Genomic DNA, 23,610 nt, shown 5'->3' with positions numbered 1-23,610 from the left:
TGTCTCCACAGGATTTGCTTTTCCAGGCCCAGGATGGTGTTCCAGGCAGTAGCATGAGACACAGGGTAGGTTTCCAACCATCCAGTGGTGGCTTCCACCATGGTCAGCACGTAGCGCTTGCCCCGGCGTGTCTGGGGCAGTGTGATGGAGTCAGTCTGCCAGGCCTCCCCATACTTGCACTTGGACCACCGCCCACCGTACCACAGGGGTTCACTCGCTTGGCCTGCTTGATGGCAGCACACGTCTCACAGTCATGGATAACCTGAGAAATACTGTCCATGGTTAGATCCACCCCTCAATCTCGTGCCCACTTATAGGTGGCATCCCTGCCCTGATGGCCTGAGGCATCATGGGCCCATCAAGAAACAACTCTCCCTAATGTTTCCAACCTAAGTCTATCTTTGACACCCCTATCTTTGCTGCCTGATCTGCCTGTTTGTTGTTTCAGTGTTCCTCATTAGCCCAACTCTTGGGGACATGGGCATCAACATGGCGGACTTTCACAGGTAGCCTCCCTACCCTGGCCATGGGTGTGTCACTATAGCAACTCCTGCTGGTCACGAGTCGTTCACCTTAGCGCCTCCTGCTGGCTACGGGTGTGTTACTACAGGGCTTCCTGCTGGCCACAAGTCCATCACCACAGCGTCTCCTGATGGCTGTGTCACTGCAGCGCCCCCTGCTGGCCATGGTCCCAACCCCACCTGAACAGAAACCAGGGCTGAGCTGGTGGGAAACACCTGCTCGTGTGGTGTTGTTTGTTCTCTTCTGGGTTTTATATTTTCTAGTAAAAAATCGTTATCCCTTTTCCTACCTTTTTGCCTGAAAGCCATGTAGTTTTTGGAGTTACACTGATTTGGAGAGAGGGATCTTCTCTTCCCACTCCAGGAAGGTTCCTGCCTTCCTGGGCATTTGTCACTTAAACGAAGACACTTCTTGGGGCCCAATACAAGGCTTAAGAGGAAAGGGTGAAAAGAGAAGAACAGTTCTCAGGTGATCCATTTGTGTATTGAGTAATAGAAACCTCATCAAGTGTCACAGCGTGGCCCAGCTCAGCCCAGTCTAGCCAGCAGACGATCGTGGCTACGTAGGAAAGACATTCTGTGCTGTTCTTGTGAGCCAGCAAAGGCTTCCTGAAGATAAGGAAAGCCCCGTATCTCTCTCAAGGAAGGCACCAAGGCTATCCTTGTGACCACGTGATGGAAGGAGAGAAAGTGAAAAGATGACGTGGCTCCTTGATCACCTACTGAGAACTTTGCTTCTTTCTTATGACCAATGGGGAGTGAATGTGTCTGGTAAGTATCTTGGAAAACTATAAAAGCAACATGTTGCTATGATAAAGCTCTCTTATGCACCCTTCTGATGGAGTCTTGGTGCTTTACGCTGTGTCGTGCTGTGTAGCAACATCTGGTGCCGCCCATCGTGATTGTAACTGGACTGTAAAAAAGAAAAGAGAAAAAAGAGGGGAAAAAAAGTTCAAGTGTACCCTAAAAAAAGAGTGAAGGCAGCAAGGATGCTACGGAGGTCCGGACCTAATTCAGACATCTGATTCAAGGTGAGTAATTGGGAAAAATAATGAGAAATAATTTATCAAATGAGGAAAAGACTGTTTTGTCCACATGGAAAGCTTTATTGAAAAGGAAGAATGTTCAAGCTTCTGATTAAGCTCTTCGTAGCTTACTGATATGGTGTAAATCACAGACTTTGAAGCTGATGCCAACACTGCCTTCAATGTCTGGGCATGGAAAAAGTTGGGAAGAGACTATGGGAAGTGATACCTAAGGGGGATAAGACAGTTGTCAATTTGGCTACTACCTGGAGACCGTTGTATGAGGCATTGAAGGAATAGAAAGCAGAACAAGATAGAGGGGAGGAATTGGAGGAACAGGAATTGGAGCAAGAAACTGAAGGAGAGGAACTGGAGGAAGATGAGGTTGAGCTTGTCAATGAATCTCCTCCTGAGGAGTCTGCTGCTGCTGTGGAGGTTCCTTCAGGGTTTGCTATCGTGAGAATCAAACAGCAGGCTAAGACTGCTCCTCTGTATTTATCTCCAAAAGACTGTGTTAAACCTGAGTATACCTCACCTGCTCAGCAGTTAGCTGAACTGAGTGTTAAACCAAAGTACCTTATGCCTGCACAGCAATTAGCAAAACTGAAGTTACAGAAGAAGCGAAGTGAAAAATAGGCTGGGTCATCAGCCCTTCTGTCTCTCCCTGGGTTGTTTGCTCCTCCCTCACCCTCCCGTGGGTTGGCTGCTCCCCCCCTGCTTTCCCTTGAGCGGTCTGCCCTCCACCCTTCTGAACTAGTTGAACAAATGCAATTTTTAACATCGTGTCCTGCCCTGTCTAGTGATAGCTCTGACAATGAGATGCCAGTTATAAGTACATCTAAAAAGATGCAGAAATCCCTTCCTGTTAGACCTCGTAGCAGATCCAGGCCTGCTGTTTCTTGGACTCTGCCTCCCTGCCAGGTGGCTGTGACTCCTCGACACCCTTTGCAATTTTGGGAGCATGTGAGAATGAAAGCAGCTGAAGTGGAGATTGGAATTTGTTAGAGAAAATAGGTCTGCCTAAAAGGATGGAGGTGGCTGCTGTTTCTGGTGGGCGTGTGGCTTTTCCTTTTAAAGCTGTTTCTAATTCAGACAACAAGATAGCCATCAGGTTTTTTCATGGAGGGTTGTACAGGACTTTCAGTCCAAAGTAGACCAGTATGGTGTTAACTCTTCGCAGGTGATGCAAGTGATTCGTGTCCTAAATGCTGATGCATTCGCACCTTATGATATTGCTCACCTTGCTACGATTCTGTTTCAGCCAGCGCAGTATGGTGTGTTTCAAGCTACCTGGAAATACATGGTTGAAAGAGTAGCATTGGACAATATGCAGTTACCTCAGCACAATCCATGTCACACTGTGGGAGCTGATGCCTTGCTGGGCAATGGACCATTTTCTAACCCAGATTTGTAAGCAAGATGGGATCCCCTGGTTCTGGCACAGGCCCAGCAGCTGGGTATGAGTTCCTTGCTTAAAACAATGGAGATGGCAGCTCCTAAACCGAGGTATATTACCATCCAGCAAGGGGTAAAGGAACCTTTTCTGCAGTCTGTGGAGAGGGTTGCTGCAGCCATTGAGAAGCAAGTAGAAGATGATAAGTTGAGGTAAATTCTATGCAGACAGCTAGCAAGGGAAAATGTGAATGATGATTGCAGGAGAATTACTGATTCCTTACTGAGAGATCCCTCGCTGTCTGATCTTGTAGTTGCTTGCTCAAAAGTTGGTTTGGTTGAACATAAAATGGCTGCTTTGGCAACAGTCATGAAGTCCTCACCCAGATGTTCTGCTTGTGAAGACCCAATGCCCTCAAACTGCTGGACGATGTGTATACTCTAGTTGGTTTGGTCATCACCCCGGAGAAAGTTCAAAGACAGATGCCTTGGAAATATTTGGGGTTGATTATCACCAAAACACAAATTGTGCCTCAACCTGTAAAATTGGACATTGAAATTAAAACTGCTGTTGACGTACAGAAAATGGTTGGTGCAATAGGTTGGCTTAGGGGATAACCAATCACCAACTGCAACCCTTGTTTGACTTACTATCAGGGATAACTTCCTCTACCAATGAGAGACATTTGACCACTGCAGCAAAAAAGGCTGTAGAAGAAACTGAATTGGTCTTGACATCTAAATTTGTTGCCAGGATAGATGTTTTTGTTGGTGTGCAATTCTTTATTTTGAGAGATGATGAAATATCATGTCGATTGTTGTGTCAATGGAATGATAAATGGGAAGAAAAATTGCATATTTTGTAGTGGATATTTTTGTCATTCAGGTCCTGAAAAACAGTTCCAGGTCTGTATGAGCTTTTTGCAGACATCATTATCAAAGGTCACAGACACTGCCATGAGATTTATGGTGTGATCCTGTAACTATTGTCATACCGGTACAACAATGGTATTTTGAGTGTTTTCAAAACAATCATGAGCTGCAATCTGCTTTCTCTTAGCGTATCATTTATCTTCTCATCCTATTTTCAATTTCACTAAGGAGATTCCCTTTCAGGGAAAACAACTTTGCTCTTCTGCGCCAGTGGAGGTGCGAGGGTTTTTACAGACGGATCAGGAAGAACTGGAAAAGCTGCTGTAGCCTGGAAGGATGACTGCTGGGAACATGAAGTAATGGTTCAATAAAGGTCTCCTCAGTTAATTGAACTTTGTGCCATACTCTTGGCCTTTACCTTATTTCCTAGTTCCCTAAATATAGTTACTGATTCTGTTCATGTTGCTAATTTAGTAACACAGTTGGATGAAGCTGTGTTGTATAATGTGAAGGAGAAACTATTATTTGTTATGTTGTTGAAATTGTGGATTGCTATTCCTAATCAAAAGCATTCTTATTTTATTATGCATATTCGTAGCCATACATCGCTACCTGGATTTTTTTGTTGAGGGTAATGCCTATGTGGATTCCCTTGTGGCTGCCTCAGCAGTAAAAACTGTGCCTAATGTGTTACAGCAAGCTGCTCTATCTCACCAATTTTTTCATAAGGGTGCTCAGGCACTACGGTAACAATTTAAATTATCACATAGTGAAGCAAAGGCAATTATTTCTTCTTGCCCTGATTGTCATGTCTCATATTCTGCAATATTACGGCACTAATCCTAGAGGCTTGCTCCCTTTGCAAGACTGGCAAACAGATGTTACAAAGGTGCCTGAATTTGGCCATTTAAAGTATGTTCACATCACAACTGACACCTTTTCTCATGCCACGGTTGCCTCAGCGTTGGCAGGTGAAACAGCTCGGGATGTTATTCGTCATTTTTGCCTCACCTTTTCCATTTTAGGTCTTCCATCACATGTTAAAGACAGATAATGGCCCGGTATATGTTTCAAAGAAATTGCAAGTGGTTTTTTGTGCCTGGGGTGTTGGTCATTCTACTGGTATTCTTCATGCTTCAACAGGCCAAGCAATTCTTGAACGTGCCCCTGGTGTGTTGAAGTGCCAGGTATAAAGAAAAAAAAAGGGGGAATGCAGAGGGAGTCGCCTCAAGTGAGATTAGACAAAACCATTAATGTGTTAAACTTTCTGGGTCCTTTACCTAACTTAGAATTGTCTTCTATATTCTACCATTTTTCATCTTTGAATTCAAAACAACCAAACTTTCAGGAAGGTATTAAGGTATGGGTAAAAGATTAAATCACAGGAAAGTGGACTGGTCCAGTGGAATTAGTAACATGAGGAAGAGGATATGCATGTGTTTTAACAGAAAATGGACCTCGTTGGATCTCTGCCCGTTGTGGTAAACCTTATTGGGAGCACACAGAAAAAGACAGGATGGGTGGTTCTACAGTGAGAGCAAAATAAGTAGGTAATTGCATTGGTTATTAGGCGGATGGAAGCATGGCCCCTCAAAGAATGTGTGGTAAAGATAGTAATTTGAGACAGAGCAAAGGGAGTTATAGGCTTACACTGAAAATCCAAAATTTAAGTTAGTGGGTGTTACTTTTGCTTCTTTTCCTTGAATTCTCTTATAGAGAGGTTGGTAGTACTGAGAAATGTGTCTTGTACCATTTCCTTTTGCAGGGCACAGACAGTCCCAAAAATAGAGGAATTTGACGTACCTAAGGGAAAGTGTTGCCCTTGCATAGGGGTTGAATTAGTAGCTGAACTCCACACCTTGAGCAACAAGGTTGGTTGCCCATTATGATAGCAGCAACCAGTTGTAAAGTTGAGTGGATGCTACTTGGTTCTAAGTGGTGACTAGGCAGATGACTTGGTCTCTGTGTGGGAGAAAGTTATTTGATTAGAGGTGAAGGTGTCATTCTGCTACAAATGTGTCATCTGGAAATTGCGAGGTCTGTAACAGTATTTGAAGATCTGTTTTTATGTGCTTTGTTTGTATATGAACCTTAAGATTGTGAGGGCGTGTGTTGTGGAGTTGATAGAAGCTGGTTGTCTGTAAATGAGTGGAGAATAGAACCTCCATCTGCTTGGGTTTTTGCAAGGGCCCTGCAGAAGTCCTTTGCAGTTGTTTGTGGGTCAAATACAAAAAGGGGGAATTGTAGGAAAGACATTCTGTGCTGTTCTTGTGAGCCAGCAAAGGCTTCCTGAAGATACACAAAGCCCCGTGTCTCTTTCAAAGAAGACACCAAGGTTGTCACCATGGCCACATGATGAAGGAAAGGAAGTTCAAAGATACAGGCTTTAGCTGGCTCACACAATGATGTGGCTCCTTGATCACCTACTGAAAACTTTGCTTCTTTCTTATGACCAATGGGCAGTGAATGTGTCTGCTAATTAAATGTAAATATCTAGAAAAACTGTAAAGGCAGTATGTTGTTATAATGAATCTCTCTTGTGCACCCTTCTGATGGAGTCTTGGTGCTTGGCACCGTGTCAGGCGCTATAGCGAGGCTTGGCAGACATTTTATCTTTCAATGACACCCTACAAAGTCCAGCAAGACCCCCTTGGCTCCTCCAGCCCTGGCAGCCACTGTTATCCTCCAAAATCCATAGAACTGCCTGGGCTCTGACTCTCAGTTGTCACTTTAGAGCCTGAAATTCCAACGTCCACATCCAGTAGTGAGAGTAAAAACCTGGAATTGCTGTTCTACTCCAGTGGACGTGAAGGGTCTACAATTGTTAAATTATTAAACCACATTTAGCTAAACCCAGGAGTTTCACTCTCATTTTCCCCCACCTGATCCTGTTCTGGTGACTTCGAACAAGGGCCTGGAGTGACAGCACAAGGCAGAACGGCTTCCCACTGCCAGAGGGCAGGGATGGACGGGATCTTGGGAAGGAATTCCTGCTGAGGCTGCCCCATGCCTGGGAGTGTCCAAGGCCAGGTTGGACAGGTCTTGGAGCAGCCTGGGATAGTGGAAGGTGGCCCTGCCCATCGGCTGATGAACAACATGATTCTTCATGTCCCTCCAAACCCAAACCACCCTGGAATTCCGTGAAAATGGGAAATAAAGCGTTAAGAGGAGAGAATTAATGTTAAAACAGTATAAAGGAATTAAGTAGAGGATAAAGCGGGGGCTGAGGCACCCCTTGGACCTCAACCCATGAGGCGCCCAACCCCATTCTGGGCCAGGACCCTCCTCATGGTAACAGCGACATCCCAGGGAAACCCCCCAGGAAAATCCCAGAAATCTTTTATTGGCAGGACACTGCAAAAGTGTAGAATTCCAAATTTCCAGGGGGAGTTTAGGGGGAATGAAGGAACTGGGACAATCCCCCCAGGGAATTTGGGGGAGCACAAACTGACTCCCATGGGGCTGGGAGAGCTGCTGGTGACAACAACAGGATCCCCACAGAAATGCCCCCAATTGGGGGGGGCAGGAGGGGCTTTGGGGGGGTTCAGTGTCCCCTCCTTGTGCGTGGCCAGCTGGCCCCTGGACCTGGAGAAGGAACAGGGACAGAATCAGACCCTGAAATCTGCACCTGGAGTGGTCGGGGGAGGGGGTCAGGACTCCCCTGATCCAGATACCCTTCAGGATGAGAGTGGAACTCCCCTGCTCCCAAATTCCACTGGAATTCAATTCCATTGGAGGCTGCAGATGGGACCCCTCACTCCAGATCCCAAGGGAGGTGCAGGTAGGACTCCCCCATGTTCCAGATCCCAGATCCCAAAGGAGATGGGACCCCCCTATTCTAGAACTCCACTGGAATTCGTTTCACATGGAGGGCACAGGAGGGACCCCCTGATCCAGACCCCAGACCCCAAGGGAGGTGGGACCCCTCTACCCTAGAATTCCACCACAATTCGCTTCCCACAGAGGGCTCAGGTGGGACCCCCAGATCGATGCTAGGGGAGGTGCAGGTGGGACCCCCTGATCCAGATCCCAAGGGAGGTGTAGGTGGAACCCCCTGCTCTGGATCACAAGAGAGGTGCAGGTGAGACCCCCTGATCCGTATCCCAGGTCCCAAGGGAGGTGTAGGTGGGATCCCCCTGATCCAGATCCCAAGGGAGGTGTAGGTGGGATCCTCCTGATCCAGATCCCAGATCCCAAGGGAGGTGTTAGTGGAACCCCCTGATCCAGATCTCAGGTCCCAAGAGAGGTGCAGGTTGGATTCCCCTGCTCTGGATCACAAGGGAGGTGCAGGTGAGACCCCCTGATCCGTATCCCAGGTCCCAAGGGAGGTGCAGATGGGATCCCCAATCCATATGCCAGATCCAGATCCCCCTGATCCAGACCCAGATTCCAAGGGAGGTGCAGCTGGGATCCCGAGATCCGTATCTCAGATCCAGATCTCCCTGACCCAGACCCAGATCCCCAGGGAGGTGCAGGTGGGATCCCCAGTCCAGATCCAGATCCCCGATCCCAAGGGAGGCGCAGCTGGGCCCCACCAGCCTCCAGCATGGGGCTCACCTGGCCCAGGTGAGATTCCAGCTCTGGATCCCAGGGGGAGGTGCAGGTGGGATCCCCAATCCATATTTCAGATCCAGATCCCCCTTGATCCAGACCCAGATCCCAAGGGTGGTGCAGGTGGGACCCTCCCCAGTTCCAGATCCCCAGGGAGGTGCAGGTGGGATCCCCACCCAGATCCATATCCCAGATCCAGTTCCCCCCAATCCAGATGCCAGATCCAGATCCCCCAGTCCAGACCCAGATCCCAGGGAGGCGCAGCTGGGCCCAGCCAGCCTCAGGCATGGGGCTCACCTGGATCTCACCCAGGTGAGAAGTGGGAGGTGCAGGTGGGATCCCTGATCCAGATCCTCTAATCCATAACCCAGATCCAGATCCTCTAATCCATATCCCAGATCCCCCTGATCCAGACCCCAGATCCAGATCCCCCAATCCAGACCCAGATCCCAGGGAGGCGCAGCTGGGCCCAGCCAGCCTCAGGCATGGGGCTCACCTGGATCTCACCCAGGTGAGAGGTGGGAGGTGCAGATGGGATCCCCCTGATCCAGATCCCAGGGAGGTGCAGCTGGGCCCAGCCAGCCTCAGGCACAGGGCTCACCTGGATCTCACCCAGGTGAGCTCCCAGCAGGAAAAGCAGAGCTGGAGCAGACACAGAGCAAAGCCAAACTCTTGAAACACACGGACTCGGGAAGGGGGGCAGGGGGGCAGTTCCTGGGGTGGGATTTGGGGTTTTGCCCCGGGCAGGGCCGGCATGGACGGATGGAGCCCGTCAGGAGCCTGGGCAGGTGGGACGGGGATCAGTGCAGCCGAGGGCAGGAGCCATAAAGTGCAGCGAAGCTTCTGGGGCTCCGGGATTCCTGGGGGGCTCCAGCGTCCAGGGGGGGACATGGGGACACCGTGACACCAGGACAGGGGGGACACGGCTCAGGAAGGACCAGCGGCGCTGCGACAGGGCCAGGTCCTTTCCCGGTTCTGTTCCTGGCTCCATTCCCGGTGCCAATGCTGGTCTGGTTGCCAGTCCTGGTTCTGTTCCTGGTTCCTTTCCTGGTGCCAGTTCTGGTTCCGTTCCTGCTTCTGGTTGCATTCCTGGTTCTGTTCTTGGTTTCTTTCCTGGTGCCAGTTGTGCTCCTGGTTCCATTCCTGGTTCTGGTTCCGTTCCTGGTTCCTTTCCTGGTGCCACTCCCAGTGCTGGTTACATTCCTGGTTCCATTCCCAGTTTCTTTCCCAGCCCTGGTTCCTTTCCCAGGTCTGGTTCCATTCCCAGGTCCAGTTCCATTCCCAGTCCCGGTTCCGGTCCTGGCTCTGTTCCCAGTCCCGGTTCCAGTCCTGGTTCTGTTCTCAGTGCTGGTTCCGTTCTCAGTGCTGGTTCTGTTCCCACTTCCATTCCTGGTTCCGTTCCCAGTCCCGGGCCCATTCCTGGTTCCGTTCCCAGTCCCGGTTCTGTTCCCAGTCCCATTCCCAGTCCCGGTTCCGTTCCCAGTCCCGTTCCTGGTGCTGGTTTGGTTCCCAGTCCATTTCCAGTCCCATTGCTGGTTCCGTTCCCTTTGCCGGTTCCGTTCCTGGTGTCTCGGATCCCACCAGGAATCTCACATGCACATCACCTGCAGCCTGCAACGAGGACAGGGAACAGGGAGGGTCACCTGCCTCGCCTGGGGCCACACCCCCTGCCCCCACCCTGCCCCGCCCACCTGTGGCCACGCCTGCTGCCCCACCCTGCCTCACCTGTGGCCATGCCCCTGCCCCACCCTGCCTCACCTGCGGCCACGCCCCCTGCCCCGCCCCACCCACCTGTCCTCCTCGATGGCGCCGCCCTCGGGGTCGCCGCTGTCGCCCTTCTCGGTGTCCCCCTCGCCCAGGTCCATGTCCAGCTCGGTGCCGGTGTCCGGCCGGGTGTAGGCATAGCCACTGTGGGAGGCAAAGGCCAGAATTCCAGGGAATCCTCTCAGGAATGGCCCCTGGAATTCTAGGGAACTCCCTGAGAATGGCTCCTGGAATTCTGGGGAATACCCTTGGGAATGGCCCCTGGAATTCCAGGGAATCCCCTTGGGAATGGCTCCTGAAATTCTGGGGAACCCTCTACAGTGAACTCTGTGGAATCCCCATGGGAATGGACCATGGAATCCTCCTGGGAACGGTCCTCAGAATTCCAGGGAATTCCCTCGGGAATGACCCCTGGAATTCCACAGAACCCCCTGGGGAACATCCCCTGGAATTCTGGAAATCCTCTTGGGAATGACCCCTGGAATTCTGGGAAATCCCCTCAGGAAGGGCCCCCTGGAACCCCCTTGGGAAGGACCCCTGGAATCTCCTCAGGAATGCCCCCGGAATTCGGGAATCCCCTGGGGAATGCCTCCCGGAATTCCAGGAATGCCCTGGGGAAGGCCCTCTGGAATTTCAGGGAATTCCCTGGCAAATGGCTCCTGGAATTCTGGGGAACCTCTTGGGAATGATCCCTCGAATTCCAGGAATCCCCTTGGGAATGGCTCCTGGAATTCTGGGGAATGCCCCTGGGAATGGCCCCTGGAATTCCAGGAATGCCCCTTGGAATGGCCCCTGGATTTCTAGAGAATCCCCCTGGGAATGGCCCCCTGAATTCTGAGGAATCCCCTTGGGAACAGCTCCTGGAATTCTGAGCAATACCGTTGGGAACTGCTCCTGGAATTTCGGAGAATCCCCCCGGGAACATTCTGGGTAATCCCCTCAGGAAGGACCCCTGGAATTGCAGGGAACTCCCTCGGGAATCCCCCAAAGAACTGCGGGGAAATCCCCTTGGGAACGCCCTCTGGAATTACAGGAATCCACTTGGCAATGGCCCCGGGAATTCTGAGGAATCCCCTTGGGAATGGCTCCTGAAATTCTGGGGAACCCTCTACAGGGAACTGTGTGGAATCCCCATGGGAACGGACCCTGGAATCTCCCTGGGAATGACCCTCAGAATTCAGGGAATCCCCAGGGGAATGCCCCTCTGGAATTCAGGGAATCCCCTGGGGAATTAATGCCTCACGGAACTGGAGGAATTACCTGGGGAAGGTCCTCTGGAATTTCGGGGAATCCCCTGGGAAATGCTCCCCAGAATTTGGGGAATCCTCTGGGGAATGCCCCCGGAATTTCAGGGAATCCCCCAGGGAATGGCCCCCAGAATTTCAGGGAATCCCCCAGGGAATGCTCTCTGGAATTTCAGGGAATGCCCTGGGGAATGGCCCCTGGAATTTCGGGAATGCCGCCCTGACCTGATGGAGCGGCAGGTGAAGAAGACGATCCTCTTCAGCCTCTTGTTGTAGAAGAAGTAATTGAAGGACCAGAGGCTGCCGTCCTCCCCGAAGGGATCCGAGTCCAGGTCCGGGTTGTAACTGGGAACCAGAAAAGTGGGAATGTCACGGGATTGGGAAAAGTGGGAAGGTCACAGGATTGGGGACAGAAAAAGGGAATGTCACAGGACTGAGGACAGCAAAAGTGGGAATCTCACGGGATTGGGAGAAGTGGGAATGTCACGGGGTTGGGGAATGGAAAAGTGGGAATGTCACGGGGTTGGGGAATGGAAAAGTGGGAATGTCATGGGACTGGGAACAGGAAAAGTGGGAATGTCACAGGACTGGGGAAAGTGCGAATGTCAAGGGATGGCAGCAGGAAAAGTGGGAATGTCACAGGACTGGAGACAGGAAAAGTGGGAAAGGCTCAGGATTAGAGACAGGAAAAGTGAGGAAGTCACGGGATAGGGGAATAGAAAAGTGGGGAAGTTAAGGGATAGGGGAAGGGAGAAGTGGGAATGTCATGGGACTGGGTACAGGAAAAGTGGGAAATGCCTGAATGGGATAGAGGACAGGAAAAGCAGAAAAGGCTCAGGATTGGGAACAGGAAAACTGGGAAAGGCCTGGATGGATGGGAACAGAGCTGGGATCCCTCAGGAAGGGCCGGGATCCCCCAGGATCAGGCAGGGCCAGCCCCAGGTGCCCCCGTACCTGTAGATGTCACACTCGGCCAGGCAGATCTCCTCATCCACCGCGTCCCACAGCAGCGGCTTCAGCGCCTTGAAATCCTCGCGCACGGCCGAGAACAGGCTGCAGTTCACAGCATTCACCACCTGCAATGGGGACAAGAGATATGGGACTGGGGACAGGGGACATGGAATGGGGACAGGGGACATGGGAACGGGGATGAAATCCTCGCGCACGGCCGAGAACAGGCTGCAGTTCACAGCATTCACCGCCTGTGACACAGAATGGGGACATGGAATGGGGACAGGGGACATGGAATGGGGACATGGAATGGGGACAGGGGACATGGGAACGGGGATGAAATCCTCACGCACGGCCGAGAACAGGCTGCAGTTCACGGCATTCACCACCTGTGACACAGAATGGGGACATGGAATGGGGACAGGGGACATGGAATGGGGACATGAAATGGGGACAGGGGACATGGGAACGGGGATGAAATCCTCGCGCACGGCCGAGAACAGGCTGCAGTTCACAGCATTCACCACCTGCAATGGGGACAAGAGATATGGGACAGGGGACAGGGATACTGAATGGGGACAGGGGACATGGAATGGGGATGAAATCCTCACGCACGGCCAAGAACAGGCTGCAGTTCACAGCATTCACCACCTGCAATGGGGACAAGAGATATGGGACAGGGGACAGGGATACTGAATGGGGACAGGGGACATGGAATGGGGATGAAATCCTCGCGCACGGCCGAGAACAGGCTGCAGCTCACAGCATTCACCACCTGCAATGGGGACAAGAGATATGGGACTGGGGACAGGGGACATGGAATGGGGACAGGGGACATGGGAACGGGGATGAAATCCTCACGCATGGCCAAGAACAGGCTGCAGTTCACAGCATTCACCACCTGTGACACAGAACGGGGACAGGGGACATTGAAATGGAGACAGGGGATATGGGATTGAGAACAGAGATATGGAATGGGGACAGGGGACATTGTGGAATGGGGACAGGGGACATTGGGGAATGGGAATAGGGGACACAGGAATGGGGACAGGGGACACAGGAATGGGGACAGGGGACATGGACTGGGGATGAAATCCTCGCACACAGCCAAGAAGAGGCTGCAGTTCACAGCATTCACCTGGAATGGGAACAGGGGACATGGAATGGGAACAGGGGACACGGGATTGGGACAAGAGACATGGAATCGGGACAGGGAACATGGAATGGGGACAGGGGACAGGGAACATGGACGAAATCCTCATGCACAACCAAGAAGAGGCTGCAGCTCACAGCATTCACCACCTGGAATGGGAACAGGGGACATGGGATTGGGGACATGGAATGGGGACAGGGGACACGGGATTGGGACAAGGGACATGGAATGGGGACAGGGGACGTTGAACAGGGATGAAACCGTCACACACGGCCGAGAAGAGGCTGCAGTTCACGGCATTCACCACCTGGGATGGGGACGAGGGACATGGGAATGGGGACAAGGGACACGGGATCAGGGATGAGGGACACGGGAATGAGGACAGGGGACACAGAATGAGGAAGGGGGACATGGAATCGGGGACAAGGGACGTGGAATGGGGACTCGGGATGGAGGACATGGGAACAGAGGTGTGGGACACAGGAACGGGAACACGGGAACAGGGACATGAGAGATGGGAAGGGGGATGAGAAACATGGGAACAGGGACGTGGGACACGAGAACACGAATGAGGGACACAGGAATGAGGATGGGGACACAGGAACAGGAATGGGGGACAGGGGAATGGGGATGTGGAACATGGGAACAGGAATGGGGCTGGTTCGGGAATGGGAACGGGACGAGGGAAATGGGAATGGGACTGGCCTGGGAATGGGGACGACGGACATGGGAATGGGAACGGGGCTGGCACGGGAACCAGGGACATGGGAACAGGGCTGGCCCAGGAATGGGGGACACACAAATGGGGCTGGCCCAGGAGTGGGGGACACACGAATGGGGCTGGCCCAGGAATGGGGGACACAGGAATGGGGCTGGCCCAGGAACGGGGGACACAGGAATGGGGCTGGCCCAGGAGTGGGGGACACACGAATGGGGCTGGCCCAGGAATGGGGGACACACGAATGGGGCTGGCCCAGGAATGGGGGACACACAAATGGGGCTGGCCCAGGAATGGGGGACACACGAATGGGGCTGGCCCAGGAATGGGGGACACACGAATGGGGCTGGCCCAGGAATGGGGGACACAGGGATGGGGCTGGCCCAGGAACGGGGGACACAGGGATGGGGCTGGCCCAGGAATGGGGGACACACGAATGGGGCTGGCCCAGGAATGGGGGACACAGGGATGGGGCTGGCCCAGGAATGGGGGACACAGGGATGGGGCTGGCCCAGGAATGGGGGACACACGAATGGGGCTGGCCCAGGAATGGGGGACACACAAATGGGGCTGGCCCAGGAATGGGGGACACAGGGATGGGGCTGGCCCAGGAACAGGGGACACAGGGATGGGGCTGGCCCAGGAATGGGGGACACACGAATGGGGCTGGCCCAGGAATGGGGGACACACGAAGGGGGCTGGCCCAGGAATGGGGGACACAGGGATGGGGCTGGCCCAGGAACAGGGGACACAGGGATGGGGCTGGCCCAGGAATGGGGCTGGCCCAGGAACAGGGGACACAGGGATGGGGCTGGCCCAGGAACGGGGGACACAGGGATGGGGCTGGCCCAGGAACAGGGGACACACGAATGGGGCTGGCCCAGGAATGGGGGACACACAAATGGGGCTGGCCCAGGAATGGGGGACACAGGGATGGGGCTGGCCCAGGAACAGGGGACACAGGGATGGGGCTGGCCCAGGAATGGGGGACACACAAATGGGGCTGGCCCAGGAATGGGGGACACACGCATGGGGCTGGCCCAGGAATGGGGGACACACGAATGGGGCTGGCCCAGGAATGGGGGACACACGAATGGGGCTGGCCCAGGAGTGGGGGACACAGGAATGGGGCTGGCCCAGGAATGGGGGACACACGAATGGGGCTGGCCCAGGAGTGGGGGACACAGGTATGGGGCTGGCCCAGGAGTGGGGGACACAGGTATGGGGCTGGCCCAGGAGTGGGGGACACAGGTATGGGGCTGGCCCAGGAATGGGGGACACAGGAATGGGGCTGGCCCAGGACCGCGCTGCCCAGAGAGGCTGCGGATTCTTCGCTCCCGGAAGCGTCCAAGGCCAGGTTGGACGGAGCCTCCCGTGCCTGAAGAGGCTCCAGGGGAATGGGCACGGGCACAGAGTGACCCCCAGGGACAGGGAATGCTGTTTGCAGGATTGGGGACGGGGGGATATGGAGGATGGGGGGATATGGATCGGCAATTCCTGGCTCTGGGAGGAGGGAAGGGATGGAAAAGGCTCCCAGAGAAGCTGCAGCTGCCCCACCCCTGGCCGTGTCCAAGGCCAGGTTGGTGGAGTTTGGAGTTTGAAGGTTCCTCCTGCTCCGAGCCCGTCCTGCTCCCGCTCCCCCAGGTGAGTCCAGGTGATCTCACGCCATTCCATGCTCCGTACCCTGCCCAGCCTGTGCTCACAGGGGAACCTGTGGCTCTCCCAGTCCCTCCCAGTCCCATCCCAATCCCTCTCAGTGCAGACTGGGCTCACAGGTGAACCTGTGGCTCTCCCATCCCAGTCCCTCCCAGTCCGTACCCAGTTCAGGCTGGGCTCGCGGCTGAACTCATGGCTCTCCCAGACCACCCCAGTCCCTCCCAGTGCTCCCAGTCCCTCCCAGTGCCCCCAGTATCCAGTTCAGGCTGGGCTCGCGGCTGAACTCATGGCTCTCCCAGACCACCCCAGTCCCTCCCAGTGCTCCCAGTCCCATCCCAGTCCATCCCAGTCCCATCCAAGCCCCATCCCAGTCCCATCCAAGCCCCATCCCAGTCCCTCCCAGTGCCCCCAGTACCCAGTTCAGGCTGGGCTCCCAGTTGAACTCGTGGCTCTCCCAGTCTCATCCTAGTCCATCCCAGTCCCTCCCAGTCCGTACCCAGTTGAGGCTGGGCTCGCGGCTGAACTCGTGGCTCTCCCAGTCCTTCCCAGTCCCATCCCAGTCCATCCCAGTCCCATCCCAGTCCGTACCCAGTTGAGGCGGGCCTCGTGGCTGAACTCGTGGCTCTCCCAGTCCCTCCCAGTCCCATCCAAGTCCCATCCCAGTCCCATCCCAGTCCCATCCCAGTCCGTACCCAGTTGAGGCTGGGCTCGCGGCTGAACTCGTGGCTCTCCCAGTCTCATCCTAGTCCATCCCAGTCCCTCCCAGTCCATCCCAGTCTGTAGCCAGTTCAGGCTGGGCTCACGGCTGAACTCGTGGCTCTCCCAGGCTCATCCTAGTACATCCCAGTGCTCCCAGTCCCTCCCAGTTCCATCCCAGTCCCTCCCAGTCCGTACTCAGTTGAGGCGGGGCTCGCGGCTGAACTCGTGGCTCTCCCAGTCCCTCCCAGTCCATCCCAGTCCCTCCCAGTCCCATCCCAGTCCATCCCAGTCCCTCCCAGTCCGTACCCAGTTGAGGCTGGGCTCGCGGCTGAACTCGTGGCTCTCCCAGTCCCTCCCAGTCCCTCCCAGTCCCATGCCAGTCCGTACCCAGTTGAGGCTGGGCTCGCGGCTGAACTCGTGGCTCTCCCAGTCCCTCCCAGTCCCATCCCAGTCCCTCCCAGTCCGTACCCAGTTGAGGCTGGGCTCGCGGCTGAACTCGTGGCTCTTGGCGGCGCTGAAGTCGTAGTCGGGCCGGAAGGCCTCGTTCAGGGTGGCGATCAGGTAGAACAGCGTCTTGCGGCTGCACGTGTCGCTGAGCGGGCCCTCCCCCTGCCTGGGGGGACAGGAATGTCACCAGGGTCACCACGGTGTCACCACAGGGACACCAGTGTCACCACAGGGACACCAGTGACACCACAGGGACACCAGTGTCAACACAGGGACACCAATCAGGTAAAACAGCATCTTGCGGCTGCACGTGTCACTCAGCGGGCCCTCCCCCTGCCTGGGGGGACAGGAATGTCACCAGGGTCACCAGAGTGTCACCACAGGGTCACCACAGTGTCACCACAGGGACACCAATCAGGTAAAACAGCATCCTGCGGCTGCACGCGTCGCTGAGCGGGCCCTACCCCTGCCTGGGGGGACAGGAATGTCACCAGGGTCACCACAGTGTCACCACAGGGACATCAGTGTCACCAGGGTCACCACGGTGTCACCACAGGGTCACCAGTGTCACCACAGGGACACCAATCAGGTAAAACAGCATCTTGTGGCTGCACGTGTCGCTGAGCAGACCCTCCCCCTGTCTGAGAGTGACAACAGTGTCACCATGGTGTCACCACAGGGACACCGTGCCGCTGAGAGGGCACTCCCCCTGCCTGGGGACAACAACGGTGTCGCCAGTATCACCACAGTATCGTCACTGTCAATGAGTGATGGCCCCGTCCCCAGCCTGGCAATGTCACCAGTGTCACCACAGGGACAGCAGGCACACCTGGGGACACCTGGAGGCAATCCCAAAATTCCAGAGTTGCCCCAGGGGCTGATCCCAAACTCCCAGAGCTGATCCCAGAGATCCTGTGCTCATCCTGGGGCTGATCCCAAACTCCCAGAGCTGATCCCAGAGATCCTGTGCTCATCCTGGGGCTGATCCCAGGGATCCCAGAGCTGACCCCAGAGATCCTGTGCTCCTCCTGGGGCTGATCCCAAACTCCCAGAGCTGATCCCAGAAATCCCAGGCTAATCCTGGGGCTGATTCCAAACTCTCAGAGCTGATCCCAGAGAGATCCCAGGTTAATTCTGGGGCTGATCCCAGCAACGATCCCAAGATCCCAATGCCCACCCCACGATCCCAATGCCCACCCCACGATCCCAATGCCCACCCCACGATCCCAATGCCCACCCCACGACCCCAATGCCCACCCCACGACCCCAACGCCTATCCCGGTTTCCCACTACAGCCCCCACCCCAGTTTCCCAGTACCCATTCCAGCTTCGCAGTGCCCCCAATCCCAGTTTCCCAGTGCACCTCTCAGTTTCCCAGTGTTCCCAGTTCACCCAGTGCCAGTGTTCCCAATGCCCCCAGAGCCCCTAGTGTCCATCCCAGTGCTCCCAGTTCTCACCTGCCGGGGCTCAGGCCGGAGCTCTGGGGGGGGCTCAGCGCCCCACTGTTCCCAGTGTTCCCAGTTCCCCCGTTCCCAGTGCTCCCAGTGTTCCCAGTTCTCACCTGCCGGGGCTCAGGCCGGAGCTCTGGGGTGAGCTCAGTGCCCCCAGTGCTCCCAGTTCCCCCAATCCCAGTGTTACCAGCATTCCCAGTGCCCCCAGTGCCCATCCCAGTGTTCCTAGCATTCCCAGTGCTCCCAGTTCTCACCTGCCGGGGCTCAGGCCGGAGCTCTGGGGGGGGCTCAGCGCCTCCAGCGCGTGGGGCTGCCCCTCCTGGCAGAACTGCTTGAAGAGCTGCTTGTCGATGCCAGCCAGCTTGCACGAGTAGCTCTCGATCCTGGGGATCCCCAAAAAACCCATCAGAGATGCCAGAAACCCTCCCAGAGATCCCAAAAACCCTCCCAGAGATCCCAAAAACCCTCCCAGAGATCCCAAAAACCCTCCCAGAGATCCCAAAAACCCTCCCAGAGATCCCAGGAGCACACCCGAGGGATCCCAGGGATCCCAGAAATCCCACAAACCCTCCCAGGGGATCCCTGTCAATGCCAGCCAACTTGCATTGAGTAGCTCTCAATCCTGGGGGACCCCAAAATCCATCAGAGATCCCAGAAACCCGCTCAGAGATCCCAAAAACCCTCCCAGAGATCCCAGGAGCACACCCGAGGGATCCCAGGGATCCCAGAAATCCCAAAAACCCCCCCCAGAGATCCCAGGAACCCTCCCAGAGATCCCAAAAACCCTCCCAGAGATCCCAAAGATCCCAGAGACCCTCCCAGGGGGATCTCTGTCAATCCCAGCCAGCTTGCACAAACAAGGAGCTCTCGATCCTGGGGATCTCAGAGATCCCAAAAACCCACCCAGGGGATCCCAGAAACCCTCCCAGGGGATCCCTGTCAATGCCAGCCAACTTGCATTGAGTAGCTCTCAATCCTGGGGGACCCCAAAATCCATCAGAGATCCCAGAAACCCGCTCAGGGGATCCCAAAAACCCACCCAGGGGATCCCAGAAACCCTCCCAGGGGATCCCTGTCAATCCTGGCCAGCTTGCACGAGGAGCTCTTGATCGTGCCAGGGGATCACAGAGATCCTAAAAACCCTCCCAGAGATCCCAGAGATCCCAAAAAATCCCAAAAACCCCTCCCAGAGATCCCAGGACCCCGCCTAGGGGAGCCCAGAAACCAAACCCTGCTGATCCCAGCCAGCTTGGATGAAGTAGCTCTCGATCCTCTGGGATCCAGGGCTGGACTGATCCCAAAAACCCTCCCAGAGATCCCAGGAACCCTTCCAAGGGATCCCTGTCGGTCCCAGTCAGCTTTCACAAGTAGCCCTCAATCCTGGGGGATCCCAGAGATCCTAAAAAACGCACCCAGAGATCCCAGAAATCCGACAAACCCTCGCAGAGATCCCAGGAACCCTCCCAGGGGAGCTCAGAGACCCCAGAAACCCACCCAGGGGGATCCCAGAAACCTTCTCAAAGATCCCAGAGATCCCAAAAACCCTCCCAGGGGGATCCATGTCGATCCCCGACAGCTTGCATGAGTAGCTCTCAATTCTGTAGGATCCCAGAGATCCCAAAGAAACCAATCAGGGGATCCCAGAAACCCCAGAGATCCCCAAAACCCACTCAGGGGATCCCAAAAACCCGCTCACGGGATCCCAGAGATCCCACAAACACTCCCAGGGGGATCCATGAGATCCCAGGGCCTTTCCCAGGGTTTTCCTGGGAGGGCTGCAGAGGGGTTTGGGGTAAAGGCTGGAAGGATGGGAAACAGGGAATGGCTTCCCGTGGAAAACTGGCATTTTGGAAGGGAATTCCCAGAGAATCTGGGGCTGCCCCGGGATCCCTGGAATAGCAGGGGCTCTCCCAGCATTCCCAGATTCCTGGGTTTCAGGGGGCAGCATTCCCAGATTCCTGGAGCCTTTCCAGGGACAGAATTTTCACATTCCTGGGGCTGCATTCCTGCTGCTACTGGGTTTCACGGGGACAGAATTCCCAGATTCCCAGGACAGCATTGCCAGGTTTCATGAGGCAGAATTCCCAGATTCCCGGAGCCTTTCCAGGGCAGCGTTCCCAGATTCCCAGAGCTTTTTCAGGGACAGAATTCCCAGATTCCAGGGCCAGCGTTCCCAGATTCCCAGGGACAGAATTCCCAGATTCCCAGGGCAGCATTCCTGGTGTTCCCAGGTTTCATGAGGACAGAATTCCCAGATTCCCAGGGCTTTTTCAGGGACAGAATTCCCAGATTCCAGGGCCAGCATTTCCAGATTCCCAGGGACAGAATTCCCAGAGCTTTTCCAGGGGCAGAATTCCCAGATTCCCAGGATAGAATTCCTGGATTCTCAAGGACAGAATTCCCAGATTCACAGAGCTTTTCTAGGGACAGCATTCCCAGTGTTCCCAGGACAGAATTCCCACATTCTCAAGGACAGAATTCCCAGATTCCCAGGACAGAATTTCCAGATTCTCAAGGACAGAATTCCCAGATTCCCAGAACTTTTCTAGGGACAGTATTCCCAGTGTTCCCGAGACAGAATTCCCAGATTCTCAAGGACAGAATTCCCAGATTCCCAGGACAGAATTTCCAGATTCTCAAGGACAGAATTCCCAGATTCACAGAACTTTCCTAGGGACAGCATTCCCAGTGTTCCCGGGACAGAATTCCCAGATTCTCAAGGACAGAATTCCCAGATTCCCAGAACTTTCCTAGGGACAGCATTCCCAGTGTTCCCGGGACAGAATTCCCAGATTCTCAAGGACAGAATTCCCAGATTCCCAGGACAGAATTTCCAGATTCTCAAGGACAGAATTCCCAGATTCCCAGAACTTTTCTAGGGACAGTATTCCCAGTGTTCCCGGGACAGAATTCCCAGATTCTCAAGGACAGAATTCCCAGAGCTTTTCTAGAGACAGCATTCCCAGTGTTCCTGGGATAGAATTCTCAGATTCTCAAGGACAGAATTCCCAGATTCCCAGGGGCAGCATTCCCAGTGTTTCCCGAGCAGCATTCCCAGGTTTCCAGGGGCAGGATTCACAGATTCCCGGGGACAGAATTCCCAGATCCCCAGAGCTTTTCCAGGGCAGCATTCCCAGATTCCAGGGCAGCATTCCCAGATTCCCGGGTTTCAGGGGCCAGCATTCCCAGATTCTCAAGGACAGAATTCCCAGAGCTTTTCCAGGGCAGCATTCCCAGATTCCAGGGCAGCATTCCCAGATTCCCGGGTTTCATGGCCCAGCATTCCCAGATTCCCGGTGGCATCCCATTCCCCCGCACCTGCCGATGATGTGGGCGTCCCCGGTCTCCACGGTGAGCTGGGAGTTGATGGCCTCGAAGCTCGAGTTCTCCAGCAGCTTCATCCTCCCCCGGCGGGCGGGCGGGGAAATTCCCGGGAAACCCCCGAGATTCCCGGGAAAATTCCCGGGGCAGCTCCCCCGGTGCAGCAGCTGAGCCCCGGGGAGAGACGAGGGGAGGGAACGGGGAACGTGAATTTCTGGGAATGGGGAACACCGGGGGGGAACTGGGGAGAGGGAAAATGCAGGAATGGGAAAAGAAAGAAAATACAGAAATGGGAATGGGAAAAGGAAAAAGAAAATACAGGAATGGGAAAGGGGAAAGAGAGAAAATGCAGAAATGAGAATGAGAATGGGGAAAAACGCAGAAACGGGAATGGGAAAAACAAACAAGGAAAGGGGAAAATTCATAAAAAGGAAAGGGTTCATAAACAGGAAAGGGAAAGGGGAAATGGAGAAATGGGAAAGGGAAAATGCAAAAACGGGAGTGGAAATGGGAAAAGGAAAGGGGAAAGAGGGAAAAACTGAAGAAACGGGAAAGGGGAAAAGAAGGAAAATGCAGAAATGGGAAAGGGAAAAATGAAAAAACAAAAGAAAGGGAAAACGAAAGAAGCAGGAAGAGGAAGCGGAGGAGGAGGAAGAGGAGCTTCAAGCGGAGCTGGCAGCGGCACCGCAAAGGGGGAGACGGTGACAGGCGGAGGGGCAGAGGCAGAGGGGGAGGAGGAAGAACAAGAGGAGGAAAAAAAGGAGGAAAAGGAGAGAAAAAAGGAGGAAAAAAAGCGGGAAAAGGGCGCGGAAAAATCTCTCCCGGTCCCGGGCGGCGCCACAGGAAGTGGAGTCCCGGCATGCCCCGCGCGCTGGACTACAGCTCCCGACATGCCCCGCGCGAAACACAGCCGCGATACAGACGGACTACAGCTCCCGGCATGCACGGCGCAGCGCATAGCCCCGATCTATTGGCGGACTACGGCTCCCGGCATCCCCCGCGCGAACGGCCCCATCCTCGCCATCGCTGGACTACTGCTCCCATCCTGCCCCGCGGCTGCGCGCCGTGCTACGCCACGCCTGGGCGGCGCGGGGCGCGCCGGGAGCTGTAGTCCGCGCGGCTTGTGGGCGCGCAGAGGAAGGGGCGGCGGGCCGAGCGGGCTTACCGGCGCGTCCTGCTCCTTATCGGTGCCTCTTCGCCGTGGCAGCGCCTTCAGGCTCGGGGTGCGTGTAAAGGGAGGCGTCTCCGGGGAAAGCTCGAGGAGGGCGAGTGTGCCGCGGCCGCCGTCCGCCGTCTGGCGCCGGCCCACCGGGCCTCCGCCCACCTCGACATGTCCCCGAGTGCTCGGGACGGTGCGAGCGGCTGAGCGAGATCCTGGGAGTCCCCCGGAGAGAGCAAGCGAGCGGGCGACCTTCTCCTGCGGCACCGGACGGCAACAGCGGCGGCACCGCCCCGCCCGCGCCCGCCCCGCCCGAGAGGCGCCCGCGGCCCGCGATCCCATTGGCGATAACACCCATCAATCACCGCCCCGTCGGCCTTTTATTGGCTGACACCAACGTCAATCCGCGCAGAGCCCGCGGCCCCGCCCACCGCGGGGGCGCTCGGCGCTCCCATTGGCTGGCGCGGACAAAGACGGGGGGAGCGCCTGTCAATCACAGCGGGGCGGGGCCGGGAGGGCGCGGCCACGGGGCGTGGCCAGGGCGGAACGCTCCTCCCCCGGAACCCCCGCGTGCTCTGCCGCGTTTCCCGCCCGCTCCCCCGGAGGGGACCCCATTGGCGGCAGGACCGCGCGGGCGGGAGGCCGGAAGTGGCGGGGCCGCCATGGCGGCGCCCGGAGCGCCCGG

General features: G+C 55.4%; 1 protein-coding gene across 2 annotated transcripts; it reads right to left on the bottom strand.

The window, feature by feature from the left end:
• Window positions 1-9,885: 9,885 nt before the first annotated feature.
• On the bottom strand, window positions 9,886-23,224 carry MAF1 (MAF1 homolog, negative regulator of RNA polymerase III). Of its 2 annotated transcripts, XM_058038942.1 has the most exons (8): window positions 22,932-23,224; window positions 21,764-21,933; window positions 18,700-18,828; window positions 17,016-17,160; window positions 12,325-12,446; window positions 11,596-11,715; window positions 10,154-10,270; window positions 9,886-9,973 (listed from the first exon to the last, which is right to left on the bottom strand). In XM_058038942.1, the coding sequence occupies exons 2-8, from the start codon at window positions 21,844-21,846 to the stop codon at window positions 9,952-9,954; spliced, it is 738 nt and encodes a 245-aa protein (XP_057894925.1). In that variant the 5' UTR covers window positions 21,847-21,933; window positions 22,932-23,224; the 3' UTR covers window positions 9,886-9,951. The 2 variants fall into 2 exon arrangements, with proteins under 2 accessions (XP_057894925.1, XP_057894933.1); XM_058038950.1 differs by lacking the exons at window positions 9,886-9,973; window positions 10,154-10,270; window positions 11,596-11,715; window positions 12,325-12,446 and adding an exon at window positions 12,914-13,222.
• Window positions 23,225-23,610: the final 386 nt, after the last annotated feature.

Source organism: Melospiza georgiana, chromosome 1 (genome assembly GCF_028018845.1).
Source record: "Melospiza georgiana isolate bMelGeo1 chromosome 1, bMelGeo1.pri, whole genome shotgun sequence".
Classification (NCBI taxonomy): domain Eukaryota; kingdom Metazoa; phylum Chordata; class Aves; order Passeriformes; family Passerellidae; genus Melospiza; species Melospiza georgiana.
The sequence above is the reverse complement of the archived record's forward strand: the minus strand, read 5'-3'. Positions and strand labels throughout refer to the sequence as shown.